This window comes from Acyrthosiphon pisum, chromosome X (genome assembly GCF_005508785.2).
Source record: "Acyrthosiphon pisum isolate AL4f chromosome X, pea_aphid_22Mar2018_4r6ur, whole genome shotgun sequence".
In the NCBI taxonomy this organism is placed as follows: Eukaryota; Metazoa; Arthropoda; class Insecta; order Hemiptera; family Aphididae; genus Acyrthosiphon; species Acyrthosiphon pisum.
This window is the reverse complement of record NC_042493.1, coordinates 69,276,882-69,293,632: the sequence shown is the minus strand read 5'-3', so window position 1 is coordinate 69,293,632 and position 16,751 is coordinate 69,276,882. Positions and strand designations below refer to the sequence as shown.

General features: G+C 31.9%; 2 protein-coding genes across 3 annotated transcripts; both read left to right on the top strand.

Moving 5' to 3' along the window:
* Positions 1 to 60: 60 nt before the first annotated feature.
* On the top strand, positions 61 to 4,233 carry LOC100165028 (dynein heavy chain 6, axonemal-like). Of its 2 annotated transcripts, XR_003839268.1 has the most exons (6): positions 61 to 313; positions 398 to 1,571; positions 1,840 to 2,289; positions 2,395 to 2,567; positions 2,669 to 3,567; positions 3,897 to 4,233. XR_003839268.1 is itself a non-coding variant. In XM_029488785.1 (5 exons), the coding sequence occupies exons 2-5, from the start codon at positions 931 to 933 to the stop codon at positions 3,508 to 3,510; spliced, it is 2,106 nt and encodes a 701-aa protein (XP_029344645.1). In that variant the 5' UTR covers positions 61 to 313; positions 398 to 930; the 3' UTR covers positions 3,511 to 3,872. The 2 variants fall into 2 exon arrangements, 1 of the variants encoding a protein (XP_029344645.1); XM_029488785.1 differs by lacking the exon at positions 3,897 to 4,233 and having other exon boundaries at positions 2,669 to 3,872.
* Positions 4,234 to 6,972: 2,739 nt separating this feature from the next.
* LOC103309209 (dynein heavy chain 6, axonemal-like) lies at positions 6,973 to 12,561 on the top strand. Its single transcript, XM_029488782.1, has 13 exons — positions 6,973 to 7,353; positions 7,422 to 7,916; positions 8,332 to 8,504; positions 8,592 to 8,772; positions 8,840 to 9,019; positions 9,083 to 9,856; positions 9,938 to 10,178; positions 10,277 to 10,579; positions 10,652 to 10,803; positions 10,879 to 11,229; positions 11,288 to 11,380; positions 11,456 to 11,774; positions 11,901 to 12,561. Exons 1-13 carry the CDS (start codon positions 7,177 to 7,179, stop codon positions 11,975 to 11,977), a joined length of 3,516 nt encoding a protein of 1,171 aa, XP_029344642.1. The 5' UTR covers positions 6,973 to 7,176; the 3' UTR covers positions 11,978 to 12,561.
* Positions 12,562 to 16,751: the final 4,190 nt, after the last annotated feature.

Below are 16,751 nucleotides of genomic sequence, written 5' to 3'. Positions count from 1 at the left end.
TAAATGATCGGCTTAACATTGATATAGGTATTATAAAATAACGTACAATTATAATTTACAGGTTCGAATGATTTTTGAAATTGTTGATTTATCACAAGCATCACCCGCTACAGTTAGCAGATGTGGAATTGTTTATATGGACACATTGGACCTAGGATGGTTACCATACGTAAACTCGTGGGCAAATAGATTACAAAATGATGTTATAAAAAGTAGTGCAGAATTAAAAAACTATTTAGTATTACTATTTGAAACTTATGTCAATGAAGGTTTTTCATTTATTGACAAATATTGTTCGGCTCCCATTGAACAGGTACAACTGTATTTTCATTTAGTTAATCTTCAAACAAAAATTGTAAAAATATTTGCGTTGATACATGATTATATTCTGTTTCAGGTTGACATTAGTAAAGCTACTACGATGTGCACCATTATCGAATCTCTATTAACTGACCTAGGTAGTTTTGATGCGTCAACAGAAATTTCAAAAGCCCAAAAATATATTCATCAGTCATTTATATTTTCATATTTATGGTCTCTGGGATCGAATTTAGCCGATTCTTCTCAAATAAAATTCGAAAATTTCGTTTTCAATCAATTCGCAGACAAATCTGAATATGGTATTCTACCTGGAATGAAACTATTCAACGTATATCTAAACACGGAAAATAAAAAGTTTGAAAATTGGAATACCATCGTCCCAGATTTTGTGTACGAGTCCGGTACACCTTATCACGAATTACTAGTTCCTACAGTAGATAGCATTCGGCATACATACGTTGTACAAACGATACTACAAATGAATCAACCAGTGATGTTGACTGGAACAACAGGTGTGTAAAAATAATTAAACATGAGTAAAACCATCTTTAATACCATAATCTTACAATAATCATAGGTGTAGGTAAGAATTCGGTAGCAAATTTCGTCATGCAATACTTGACGTCTAAGGGAGACTGGATAACTGGAACAATACATTTTTCTGCGTACACAAATAGTAACAGAACCCAAGAATTATTGGAATCAAAATTAGTGAAAAAAAAACGAAATCGTTTCGGTGCACCGGTAAACAAACGTTTGGCGCTTTTCATCGATGACGTCAACATGCCGATACCAGAAATTTACGGTGCTCAACCTCCCATTGAATTACTAAGACAGCTTTTGGATTCTGGTGGCATATATGATAGAGATAAGCTCGATTGGAAAGACATAGAGAATGTAATTTTGTGCACCATCTGCGCACCTCCAGGAGGAGGACGAAATCTATTAACTCCAAGATTTACAAGACACTTATCAGTGATTTTCATGCCCATTATGAGTGAAAATTCCCTGAGAACTATATTCACCTCTATTTTGGACGGGTTTTTTGAAGAGTTCCCTCCAAATATAGCTGATTCTAGTTCAGAAATAGTGCAAGCCAGTGTTGAAATTTATTTGCGAATTTCAGAAGACCTGTTACCGAGTCCGGCCAAGCCACACTATGTTTTTAATCTTAGAGATTTGTCGAAAACCATACAAGGAGTCTTGCAAGCTAATTTTATCACAATACCAGATAAAACACATTTATACAGGTACATTGCAGTATTCCTGGCTCACAACATAAGATATTAACTCACTTATAGATTCAAAATTTAAAAAAAATATTGCAAAAAATTCTATAGTATTAATAACGAACCAATTACATTTTTGAAAAGAAGCATAAATAATATTTAAAACTTAATATTTAAGTTTTTATGGGTATCTAATTATGATAAAATAAAACATAAATAACACAATATGCTTTACATGTCGTTAAGAATAATATTTATTGATAGAATGTTTTATTTGTTTTTCTCACAGGCTATGGTATCATGAAACATTACGTGTGTATCACGACCGTTTGGTTTGCCAAAAAGACAGATCATATTTCTTTAATCTTCTTCAGGACGTATGTATGCGTTATTTCAACACTACTGTGTTGGACTTTTTCAAATCTACAGACAAAAATTCATCACGTCCTCCAGTGTTATTGTTTGGTGATTTCGTGAATCCAGTTTCAAAAGACAGACGGATTTACGAAGAAATAATTGATATCGATAAATTAAAAGCCACATTGGTCGAAAATTTAACAGATTTCAATAAAGTTTATAATAAAAACATGCACATCATATTTTTCATGGACGCCATCGAGCATATCACACGCATTGCGAGGATATTGAGATCCGAAAGAGGAAACGCTTTACTCGTCGGAGTTAATGGAATGGGCAAACAATCGTTGACAAAATTGTCTTCCCACCTTAACAATTTTAAGTAAGTATACGTTATAATAACATTCTATGGATACAAACATGAAAAACAAATCTACGTCTATATAGGAAATAAATTTTAATTCACGTACATTTTTATTATATTCAGATGTTTTCAAATCGAGTTAACAAAATCATATAATCATACTACTTTTCGTGAAGACCTAGTGAGTCTTTATCTCAACACCGGTGTGAAATTTGAAGACACCACATTTTTATTCTCGGATAATCAGATAGTGCAAGAAGAATTTTTAGAAGATATAAACAATATTTTAAGCTCAGGTAAATCAATGTTTGGCACAAGCATGACACTAAAATTAATAATATGATTAAATATTATAGATGAATAATACTTATTTAATATTTTATAATATATATTCAAGGGGAAGTACCAGATTTATTTAAACATGATGACTTGGAGAAGGCGATAGCCGCTTGCCGGCCAGCAGCATTGAGTTTGGGAGTCGACAGCCAGAACCAAGAAGCAATGTTCAGGTTTTTCATTCAGCGCGTACGCTCTAAACTCCATCTTGTCGTATCCATGAGCTCGATTGGCAATGCGTTTAGACGAAGATGCCGGCTGTTTCCTTCGTTAGTTTATAACTCGACAATAGATTGGTTTGACGACTGGCCGACCGAAGCTCTTTTGTCTGTAGCTCACCAAAGTCTAGACGAGGCTTTTGGACGATCAGAAAACCAAGACCTCGTAGACAGTCTAACGAATATGTGTCACAACATGCACTTGACTATCAGTCGAGCCACTGAAAAGTTTTGCAGACAAACGGCTAGGGGTTGCTACGTAACTCTCAGGAGTTATTTGGAATTTCTGAAGTTATATGTGACAATGCGGGGATCACAAACTGACAAGATTAAAAACGATTCTGATCGAATTTCGAATGGCTTGCGCAAATTATACGAGACATTTGACATGGTGGGAGATATGAAAACAAAATTAAAATCAATGGCACCGGCACTGTTAGAGAAAAATGAAGCAACTTCAAAATTAATGGAAGGGTTGACGAGAGAAAAGGCAAGCGTAGATAAGGTACGACAAATAGTGCTTGTGGAAGAGATAGCAGCGAAAATGAAAGCTTCGGCCGCGCAGGAAATATCTGAAGACGCGCAAAGAGACCTTACTCTGGCTATGCCGGCCATGGAAGCGGCCCAAAGCCGCATTAGAGTCACTCAACAAAAACGATGTAAACGAGCTTCGGATGTTGAGTAAACCACATAAACTTGTTCAGACCGTTATGGAAGCGGTGTGTTTATTATTGGCAAAAAAGTAAGTAATCTGAATACATACATAATACATATACGAGGTCATGTTAGGGGATTGTTTTCTCGGGTAGTAACATTTTTAAGAGGTGTATTTTTTGCTAGTACCTTTTTATAATCAATAAGGAACAAAAACCCTAAACAAATTTTAAATTACTATAAATAAATACATTCATAACAGTGCATGTGGTCATAATTCCTTAATTGCTTGCATTTACTATATAAATAAAGTAATTTTCCCGTGCTGATAAATTTTTTAACACGATTCTGTACATACTTAGTTACTTACTTAAAGGGTAAATAACTGGTCTAATTAAGTATTTTTTTTTTGTTTAGAACTGATTGGACTTCCGCTAAAACCGTACTAGGAGATCCCAATTTTCTAAAAGCTCTACAAGAATACGATACGGACAATATATCTGATAAAATGATCAATCAACTTAAGCCTTATATAGAAGATCCAGATTTCAATCCACAGAAAGTAGCTACTCAATCAAAAGTGGCCAAATCGATGTGCATGTGGGTTCGAGCAGTTCACAGTTACTATTTAGTATATCGAATAGTAGAACCCAAAAGAAAGAAGTAAACAATTTAATTTTAATTTAATTTACCTAACACCCAAAATATAGTTATCATAATGATAATCCGAACTATCGTATAATAATCACAATAAAAATAAATATATATATATCATATTATTCGTAATTTATCGTTAATGAATGGACTATGGACCATATCACTTTAGTGATGGTAAAAAGGTATACAGTTAAATATGAATGGGTTGGCTAGTTAAAATATATATCTATATCTTAGTTATTTTACGATACAAAAAACACCTAATGTTTCTTAATTGAGATATTTTACGATTATTTAAAAGTTTTAACAACAGATAATTAAGTATAATAAATAATAATTATGTTTGGAGTTCATATTTATATTCTATTAAAAAATAATTATTAATTTGTATTGATCAATTATCAAAACATTTAGAGCTAATGATAGTTCATATAAATATTTTTTTTTTTTTTTTTAATGTATGTAAATTGTATAATATTTCTTTACATTTTAGATTCTGAGTGGAGCGATGAATGTATTGATTTAACAATGAAGAGTGTTTTTTATTTATTTTTTTAGTTTATGTAAATGATAAATTGTTGAAATAATACTTTGATTTTCAACTCCAATATCTTTTCTGGTGAGAAAGTGAATCTAGGTGGTGCATTCGGGAGGTAAACATTTAAAATTCCTAGTAGTTTTCAAAAGTTTAAAGAAAAACCAAAAAAAATAAGGAAAAACAGGCATATTTTCAAAACACCTGTTTTTGACAAAAATCTATTTTGGTTATTGGTGTAGGTACTCTAAAAAATGACTGTAGATACATGAAATGTTCACAAAATGTTTATATTATCATTCATTTTCAAAATATTTTGAATTTATGTTGAGCTATTTAAAGTCATATGAAATTATCGATTTATTTTAGTTTATTTTAATTAATGACGATAAAAGAATTTTCACTTATTCAAAAACCTTAAAAATGTAATATAGGGTTCTTTATAAGTTGTTTTAATAGCAGTTGAGAAATAATAAAAATAGATAGTCACGGTTTTTTTTTTTCAATAAGTACTTAAAGTTAAAATTTTGACAGCATTTATCAAAATCTCAAAAATGTTCATATCATTTTGCAGTTAAAAATTATAAAATTTTCAATTTTAAAGCTAAGGATTTAAAATTCAAAACAAGGATTCCAATAAATATTTGATACTGTAACCAAAAAGTCTATATTTATATAAACACAGTTAATTTTTTACTGACATTTTCAAGTTTGTATGAAATTACATGTTTATCACTAAAATATATATTACTTCTTACTACTTAGTAAATAATATTATAGGCTGATAGATCGTTATCGCCCATTATCGTGTTTCGTTTATTTTATATCATTGAATTAAAATTTCACACATCCATTACAACTTTCTAGACACCACTTGATTGAAGACACTCACTTGCTTTTTTTATTTACCATAAGAAATATGAAAATATTTTTAAAATTAAATTGACATTATATCATTAAACAATTAATTATAATTATCGTTAATAGTATAAGTTTAGAAAATAAGTGAAGTCCTTTTATGTAATTCTGTATAACTAATAGCGTTTTCCATCTGACTGCACTAATGCACACTGGTGTACACTGGTTGACACCGTGAATTTTGGCGGTGTGGAAAATTATAGGATGCTGTGTTTATGGTATCAGTGTTCGCTAGTAGTGTGCACTAGTGCAGTCAGATGAAAAACGCTATAAGACTGCAATACGATTGCGCGAGGTCCTTATCAGCGGTACCTTTTTAAGCGTACGATTGCCCGAGCTAAATTATTTTATTATACAGATTACAGATGCAAGGTAAATATCTAGTTAGGTTTCGATTGTGGTGATCTGTACGTTATTTATTAGGTACTTATATTGCCAATACCAGACAAACTTTCCATCACTAAGATGTAGGTAACTATATTTTAGATCAAACTTTTATATTAGATCTTTATTGTAAAATCCCTCACATGTACGAATATACCTAAACTATAATCGCGCATTATGGGTCTATACCTATTTAATGTCATGTCAGTTATGTTCATGGTCGTGTTTTAGCTGTGCCAGTCAACGTACATTTTTTCGCATTGTTAACATTTTATATTTAATTTTTTGAAATGGAAAATTACATTTTCGTAATAAGTTTAGAAAGAGGGAGTGATTTGTTAGTGGTGAAGAGACACAAATTTCGACACGTCAGATAGCGGGAAGATGGAAATAATAGATGGATATGCTGTAAAAAACTGTGTTCTTGTACAGTCTTAATGTCAAATAATAATAAAACAATGATAGAAAATGCTGGTGAGCATAACTTCCTTGTAGATTCTACTCAAAAAGTCGAAAGATAAGTTTTAAGGTAAAATTGTAAACGTAAAGCTACAAGTTCAATAGCTACCTGGTCAATAAAAATAATTATAAGCCAACTTATGAATAACGAAGGTACCAAATTAGAATATAATGATATAAAATCAGTTAGAAAGACTATGTATATTCAAAAAAAAAAAACTTTCCTCCTTACCCTTCATATTTAGAAGATGCCATTACCCAATTGAACAAATTACAAAATGAAGATTTTTTAATTTTAGAAGGAAACAATTTGGTGTTTACGTACCTTTGGTATACTTTTTTTTAAAGGATAAATTAAAAAATACATACATAAATGTATGTTGAACCTGGTTATTTATTTCCACCTATTTTATAGGCTGAAACACCATCACCAAATCCTAATTATATATTTGTTAATAAGTAATACTTAAGTAAAAAAATATTGTTTACTATAGTAATTATTTTAAATTTTAATAATAATTTGGCAACGTTGCATCCAATTTCTCGCGCAATCGTACGCTTTTGAATGGTCAAAATCATAATCTTTGTTATTTTGGCACTGCGTATACATACAATCTTATACACAATAAGGTAAAACGCGCATAATTGTACTCCACCGATAACTAATATCCCTATAACTCCAGGCAACAAGAAGCTGAAGATGAACTCAATGTCGTGTTGAAAGAACTAAGAACAAAACAAAAAATGTTAGCTGATGTAGAAGAACGTCTACAAAAACTCGAAGACATTTACGACCAGAGCGTTTCAGAAAAGAACAAATTAGAATTGAACATAGAGCGAACGCAATCACGGTTAAACCGGTCAGATTTACTAGTCGCAGCGCTGAGCGACGAACAACAGAGATGGGAAAACAGTTTGAAGGTATTTTTTAATGTTTTATTCACGCGTATAACTGCATGCATTCTGATAAACGCGTTTTATTGTTGCAGACGTACTCTCGACGTCTCTTGACCATAGCTGGAGACACAATAATAGCAGCTGGAAGCATCACCTATCTGGGTCCATTTACGGACGACTATCGTAAGGAGATAACCCTTTCATGGTTACATGAGTTAACGCAACACAACTTAGGACATTCACCGAATTATTCCTTAAGCTCTGTGTTGGTCGATCCTTCTGAGCTGCGGTTGTGGAATGTCTGTGGTCTGCCCGGGGATTCGTTTTCAACAGACAGTATGATAATCGCGACAAGAGCAAGTCGATGGCCGCTGATGATAGACCCTCAAGGGCAGGCAAACGAATGGATCAAGGCTTTAGAAGCAGACAACTCTCTAAGGACATGCAGAAGTACAGATTCCATCGATGACCTGACGGACGTGATTGTCGATGCTGTCAGACTGGGTGGTGCAGTTTTAATCGAAGGCCTCGAGGAACACATAAACCCTGCACTCAGACCCGTGCTGGAGAACGTCACGTTTTTACGAGTAACTTGATTCAAAGTTCAAACATAAATCTATACATTCAATAATGTTGTCAAAACAATATAGTTTTCACTACAATCGAGCAAATCACCCAAATCCCATTATCTCTAAATATATTGTCTCGTACTATTCCCAGAGCCTGCGAGAAATCTAAAACGCAATTGGTACATGATCGGAAAAAAAAACTATTTATACCATAACATAGAGTCTCATAAATGGATAAATACATTAACAAGTCATCTATACTTAGTTAACTTATTATATAATATTTTATGCATATCGCAATCACATAAGTAATTAATAATATTACCAATTTTATAATTATAAAATTTAAAAAAACTTGATTCGATAGACTTTCCGAAAAATACTAGTTGTGATGTATAAATATTACAATTTATAATCATTAAATTGGTAATAGGATGGATGTCTTTTGACGCGAATCGGAAATGCCGACGTAGAATACGACAGTAAGTTCAGATTCTACATGACGACCAAAATATCAAATCCTCATTACCAACCAAACGTGTGGATAGCCGTGACGATAGTAAATTTTATGGTAACGCCGAAGGGATTAGAAGATCAGTTATTGATGTCAGTTATTACAATATATACATATTTTAATAGAAGTTTGAACTATAATATTATGTAGATACCTAATTTTAATTTTGTTTTCAATAGTGACGTCGTACGATTAGAAAGGCCCGATTTAGAAGAAAAACGGACTGAAACAAATTTGATTATAAATAACGACAAAAATCTATTAAAAGAAATGGAAGAAAAAACGTTGAGAATGCTATACATGTCAGAGGGAAACATTTTAGATGATGAAGAACTCATCGATACACTCAACAACAGCAAGGTTTACTAACATAACTTTTTGTATTTATTTATAATTTTATGTTATTAATTTTATTTATATATTTCAGGAATCGTCAATTATTATCGCTGGGCGTTTGATTGATGCGGAAGAAACGGAAAAAAGCGTCAATACTGCACGAGAGCGTTACCGAGCGATAGCAAAACGAGGTTCATGTCTTTATTTTGTTGTGGCTCAACTATCTGAGATCAACATTATGTATCAATTTTCATTGAACTATTTTAAATCTGTATGTATCGAAAACGATAAGACGTGTTAATATTATCGTCTTAATAAAATTACATTATTTTAGGTACTTTGCAATGTAATAAAAAACAGTAGCAAATCGATTAAAACCGACGTGAAATTGCCAACCATGATCGAAGATATTACACTGGCAATTTATTCGAATATTTCTAGAGGCCTGTTTGAACATCATAAATTAATATTCAGTTTCTTGCTCACTATCAATGTTAATTTACAAATCGGTAAAGTCACCAATGCCGAATGGAATTTTTTGGTTCATGGACCTGCGACTTCAGTAAAAAAACACGTCCCGGAGAAACCAATGGTATTGGCATTGACGGAAGATGTATGGAAAACTGTAAACTACATGACCGAAGTGTTTCCTAAGTTTAAAAGTCTTTCGGAAAACTGCACTGGACGTATAAAAATCAAACTTGGCGATTTCGCTCTAAATATTCATTTAGATCCCGAAAATAATAACCCAGCAGTAAATTGGGATTCAATTTTGAATCCATTTGAAAAACTTATGATTATAAGAGCATTTAAAGAAGAAAAATTAGTTTGCGCGATCTCTAATTACGTTATCGTCGAACTCAGTAAAAAGTTTGTCGAAAGTCTGGAAGTTTCTCATCGTTTATTGTACAACAATACATCTTCGAAATTACCGTTAATTTTCATACTCAGTCCAGGTTCAGATCCATTTAAGTCTTTCCAAAAGTTTTCAGCGGAATTCGGAACAATAGATAAGTTACATACAATATCTCTAGGCCAGGGCCAGGGACTTATTGCAGAAAAGCTAATAAAAGATGGCAAAGAACAAGGGAACTGGGTTTTCTTACAAGTAATATCCTAGTCATAAATCATGTAGTAATATGACACTGTAACATATAGATAAATCAAGTTAATCAAACATTATTTTTAGAATTGTCATTTAGCACCGTCGTGGTTGCATCACATGGACAATTTAGTTCAAGAACTGATCAATAACCCATTGAATGTCAACCAAAATTTCCGATTGTTCTTGAGTTCAGTGCCGTTAAAAACTTTTCCTACTTTTGTCCTACAAAATTCGTTGAAAGTTACTATTGAACCACCAAAAAGCTTGCGGGCAAAAATGAAAAAATGTTTTGCAAATATGAATATAGATTTTTTTGAAGACAATGGTAATATCAACAGTTCACTGAATAATAATTAATATTACAATAATATTTCTACTGTTTTACTCACCTATTAACTACATAATAAACTTATACTGAAATAGCTTTTGGATCTGATTGGCGAAAAATGGTATTCGGGCTATGTTTTTTCCACGCTGTCATATTAGAAAGAAAGAAATTCGGATCACTTGGATGGAACATACCGTACGCGTTTACTGACTGTGACCAAGAATACGCTATGCAATTATTACATACGTACTGCTTAACTGCAAAAAAAATATCCTGGGAAGCCTTGCAATGCATCACTGTTGAGATAAACTATGGTAGCAAAGTTAACGATTATTGGGATCAGAAAACTCTGAATACGATACTATTGAATTTCTTAGGACCTCGTACACTTGATTCAAGTAATTAACGAGAGCAAATTACCGTTAAATATGAGTATAGATCTAATAATATACTGTTAAATATATTTTCAGATTATAAATACTCTGAGTCTGGCGTTTACATTTGCCCGGAAACAGAAAACTGTACCACGATCGATAACTATAAGAAATTTATTGATAAACTACCACTAACCGAAGAACTAGAAATATTCGGAATGCACGTTAATGCCAACATAGCGTATCAAGTATGAATTAGATTTGTGAAATAAACTTATTTGTATGTATATAAATAGTTATTATTACCTAATTGTATTTAAAAGGCTAAAGAAACACAAGAAGCGTTACGTACAATCGTTTGTGTCTACCCGAAATCACTAACAGTACCTGCTTGTAAACCAGATGACGAAATCGTTATAGACGTAGCTGTCGATATTTCCAAAAGACTCACTAACTTTATAGATTTTCATCAATCCCATTTTACAATATTAAAACCAGACGAAAAAGGACGATTGCCACCATTATCTTCAGTCTTATCACAAGAGATCGAACGTTTTAATACATTACTCGACGTCGTGCACAATACTTTAATTGACCTACGTGAGGCTATCGAAGGACATACGATAATGTCTAGAGAATTAGAAACAGTTTACTGGTCATTCGTGAATAATACTGTAATATAATAATAATAACAATAATTTGTAACATATAATAAATTAGAAAACGTTGAAGGTACCGACAATGTGGCAGAGCAGAGCGTATCCCTCGCTGAAGACATTAGGTAGTTGGATCAAAGACTTGATATTAAGACTTGACTTTATTAATGTGAGTAGTATATTTTGATAGTTTTCATCGGAAAAGTGGTAATAATAAGTGAAATAATACAAAACATATATTTAGATCTGGACAAAATTTGGAAGTCCTCCTTCTTACTGGATATCTGGTTTGTATTTTCCACAATGTTTTATCACCGGATGTCTTCAAAGGCACGCTAGGAAATACAACATACCCGTCTATAGCTTAAAAGTCGATTTTGAGCTTACCAGTACTGTTCTGGCACAAGAGGAAATATCTGCCATGCACTCAACCAGCTTAAAAGAAGAAACTCAAGTTTATAAAGGTTTGACGGAAAGAGATGATGGTGTTTACATCCACGGGCTGTTCCTATGCGCTGGACGCATCGACTTGACCAGCAAACGTCTCGTGGATCCCATTCCCGGTAATTATTATCAAATCTTACCGTCGAACTTAATACATGTACCTATTATTCTAATGCCAAAACGTTGTTGTTGCGACCTTTGCAAAACTTAGTATATTAATGTCTACGTCGTTCAATTGATTTCAGGTGACTTGTACTCTCCCCTACCAGTTGTACAACTAATTCCATCCGTAGAAATAGACGAAAAAAAGGTTACGATATAATTGTCCTGTGTATAATACCACAGCTCGAACAAATGTTTCTTCAACCACTGGACATAGTACACATTTTGTGATTGCCATGTTATTGCCGACAGAGATTCCGGAGAGCTATTGGATTCTTAAGGGAACCGCTCTAATTGCTCAAATATAAAATTAATAAATTTCTCATTCCTTCTAATCATATCATATCATATCGCATTCGAAATATGTGTTTACATTTTAAACATTGATCAGTTGATGAGTCATATTTATTTTTATTCATAATATAATAACATCATATTAATCTGTAAATCGTTAATCCGTACTTCACGGATCCATTATCGTTAAATTTTAAAACATATTATTACACTAATACACTATTATAGTATTATGGAAGTATTTTAAATTGTTGTGTACGTCATTGTATAGATAAAAATCTCCTGGTCGATTCAATTATATATAGGTTTTGCGTAAGATCTGCCAGAGATAGTGATATTTTTAAATAATTAGTTCAAGACAAAATCAATAGAAATTGCAAATGATTGTTTAATTTAAGTAAATCACAAGTTAAAAATAATATATTATGTGTATGAGTGGCATGAGATTGATCAAGAGTATTCAAGACTCAATGGCTATGATATATCTGAGAATAATGCTGTAGTACTGCGAGCTGCCTTGTAAGTTGTGTTGCCATTCGCCTAATTTTAACGCCCAAGTAAACGTTTTTCAAGGATCAAACCTAGGTATTTGGTGTTAGTAGCCGATACCGATGGTATCATTTTATTTGACATAGGGATCTAATAGTGACTACACCTTGCCTAAGAGTAAAAGTTATATATGAAGATTGTTCGTTATTTATTTTTATTTTCCATTTAAAATACCATGCTTCTGTGTCGTTAAGATGACCTTACAAATGTTGCCTGACGACAAAATGTTTGTCATTGGAAATAAAATGACTTTGTCAGAGAAAAAATTATTTTCTGTATGGAGAAATTAGTTGGTCATCGACGTATATGTTGTAAAGAATTGGGGAAGTGATAGTACCTTGAGGTATGCCAGCCAGGATGGGTGCTAGGTTTGAGAACTCGGGGCCTACTTTAGTTGCAAAGTTAATTCATTTTTCACATAGTTTAGCAAAGACGGGAAGTATGCTTATTTGACGGTAGAAGGATGGAATATTCGGTGAATAATATTATAACTGAAACATTCCATTGGAGGGGGAAATTTGACTGTTTTAGACTAAAACTTTTAGTACAGAATTAAGAATGTGGGTTAAGCGAATAAGCGCTTTTTTTAGGGATTTTTCGAGTTATCTCAGGTGATTTTTTTTAAAAGGAAAAAATTGGGTACACTTCACTCGTAGAGAACGATTTGGTGGCAAGATAAAGTGGTAAAGGGGAAGAGAGGGATTTTTCAATATTTCGTCAAGAATATTGACAATAGTCAATATCATTATGATATTGAATTTCGATAGGTGTGAACAAAAATATACTGCTTGCTCTTTATCTGTTTTGCACCAATTACTAATTGATTTAAATAATAAAGAAATAATAATAGTTGTTGGTTTTTATTTTTATCAATATCTAGGTAAATGTATATACAAAAATGATCTGCATCGTATCTAAATGAATTTTAAATTGCCATTTCCAACACTAAGTATAGGAACAAGACAAAATTGACAAATTTAGCTAAATTGTAGGTATCTACTAAAATACTATAGATAATATACTTTATATTTATTTTAAACAGCATCGTATCTGTTGTCTACCCGAAGACATTTTTTAGCTCTACCACTCATAGTATATTTAATGATATTGTCTGTGTCATGGTTATTAAACAATTCACGAACTTGACAAGCAGACAACTGCAGTCTACGGACACATTGGAATCGCGCTCCATTTTTACAATTTTGTAAAAAAATGACACAAATAATATGCAAATGCACTGTGTGTAGTATGGTTGATAACAATTAAAGTACAATATGTTACATCAACATAATGTCTAAAGAGTGGATATTGGAAAGCCACCAAGAATATTTATTATTGTTATCATATAGGTAATCAGTGGCGTAGCGAATCATGTTTTTCAGAAGCAATTGCTTCTGGTTTCTAGGGGGTGGTGGTGGGTCATAATCTCATAAAGCCCACATACACGGTCAGTCTTTGAACTTTATTTTGAGTGTTACCCCACCCACCTATTTGAGCATATGAGTATCGTATACATCAGTTGGAGTAGGGTGGGGTAGGTCATAAATAATTTGTTCGCTTCCATATGATTTAAAGTTCGCTACGCCACTGTAGGTAATGACATGTAAATAAATACGTCAGTGATTCGTAAAATCTAAATATAAACAGAAATAAATATTGTAAGAACGAATATCATCGTAAAAACACGATTTATTTTTTTACCCTCAATATTTATTGTTCCGGGCTTTCAATTCTCATAATATAAAAATCGATACGGTTATAGAATGTCCGTGTAAAATTTAATATACTTTGTCTAAGCTAAAAAATAAAAATAATATACGTTTTTGAAAATACACATGCAACAAAAAGGGCTTACCTACTTAAATTCAAACACATACGTTTGTTGTCTTAGTCTTACAAGTGAGTAACACGGAAAATTTTACGCTCTGCAGATCACGTTTAGCTCTGTTAGTTAAAAAATTATACTGAATTGACCTCTTTTAAAATTTAAAGATAAAATTATTATCTAGGGCAGGGGTCGCTAAACTTTTTTGACTAAGATCTACTGAAGGTATATTGTTACTTTTTGGATCAACTAATGTAAAAAAAATTATTTTATATTAATAATAAAATAAAAGTGTTAAGTTATCTAAAATAAGTATTTCACATTCAATTTCTAAATAATTTAAAAATGTATTAACAGTATCTACCTATACTATTAATTTAGAACCGTGTCGTTGCATATCATGGCCAGTTAATTATAATCTCAGTAATAGTCACTAAGTGCTAAACGAAGACGCCGCTCACTATACTTATTCTGCTTTAATTAATGTATAACTTCCATTTGAGAAAATTCCATTTCACACGAACAGGTTAATCCAAAATATATATTTAATAACTGTACCTACTAAATGACAAATGTATTAATAAATTCTAATAAGTGATATTGACTTGGAAATCGTCCAAGATCGACCGCGATCGACCGTTTGGTCACCCCTGATCTAGGGCATCTCATAGGCTTTTTACTATATTTTAATTTTAAAGAAAGTTATGAGTATTTTAAAACTATAATACTACAATATATATTTTTTTTTAATGTTGATACCTTTATCATATAGGTATTATGCATTGGGTGTAGAAACGAGTAGGAATGCAGCCCATTGATTGTTATGATAAAGATTCGGGTCCATTGCACAACATTTACGTTAATCACTTTACGTTGGATGTTGGCCGAAAAATATTTGATACTAAATATATAATATTTATATGTTTTAACAGTGTTTAAGTTCAACAAACCGGTATTTAAATAATTAATTGTTTAAATAATTACCTATGTTTGCACATTGCAATTTATATAATATGTACCTACAATCTACATATAACGATCAACATATAAATACTAAACAATTATTTGATCAAAACAATTGCTATGTGCATAATGCAATAATAATATGACAAGTGGCAAGTTAAAATATATACTTTGTAATATTCATTGAAACTATTGGGAACACTATAAAAGCATGCAACGTAATAATATTATTATGAAAGAAGTATAATTGGAATATTACTAGGTAGGTATTGATATATGACTATACTGACAAATGTGAAAAAATTGATAAAAAATAAACTACAAATAATATTACTATTTATGTACTATCGGTGGTGTTACTATGTTATTATGCAATTTTTTAAAATATTCCTAATAAATAAGTTACCTACACAATAATTTACACATGTTCGTAGGTATATTGCATAATATATTGAATAATAATATAATGAAATTATTATTTAATGATATCATAGTAATATACTAATATACAAATATAGATTAATAGAGTATATTATTATACTATCAACAAAGGTAGGTACTGCTGTATCGATGGCGTAACCAGGATCTTTCTGTGGAACCCCAACCTCCCAGAAAATTATAAAATCGATTAATTCATCTTTCATAACAACCTTGCGTATGATGATTTTTTTCGCTCTGACAGAATATACCTAATGAATTAGTATTGAGTACTTATAAATGACATGTGCATAATGCATATATAAAATATATATATATACCTATATTATATATAGGTACCGTGTACCCACGAAAAAAAGATAGGTACCTACACAGAAATGGGAAAACTGAAAAGTGAAGTTGTTGCACAATCGCAAACTACAAGAGTTGAAAAATTGTAAGTTTATGATTCAATGGTGAAGTCTCATATCCCGCAATAAGAATTTAAAAATATTTATAGAGTACTGCCTACTGAATAATGTAAGTAACAGAGTTATAACTTATAACGTGTACCTAGTACCTACCCTGGTTTTTTGGACACACAGTAGGTATATTATATATACATATAATTTTTATTTTTAATAATAAATTACATCGCAATGATACAATGTATTAATGTATATATAAATATTTATAGATAAAATGTGTGGCTCGTTCGGAAAGGCAATTTCAGTCTTGGGCGAAATGCGGCCCTCAACTACGGCTCGTGCCATACACGTCACCCTAGACTGAAATAGCTCACTTCACGCTCTTGCTACACAATATACCGTGGGACGGGGTGAAGTGAACCGGCTGGTATGAAGTGGCCGATTCTCATTTTTTTTAA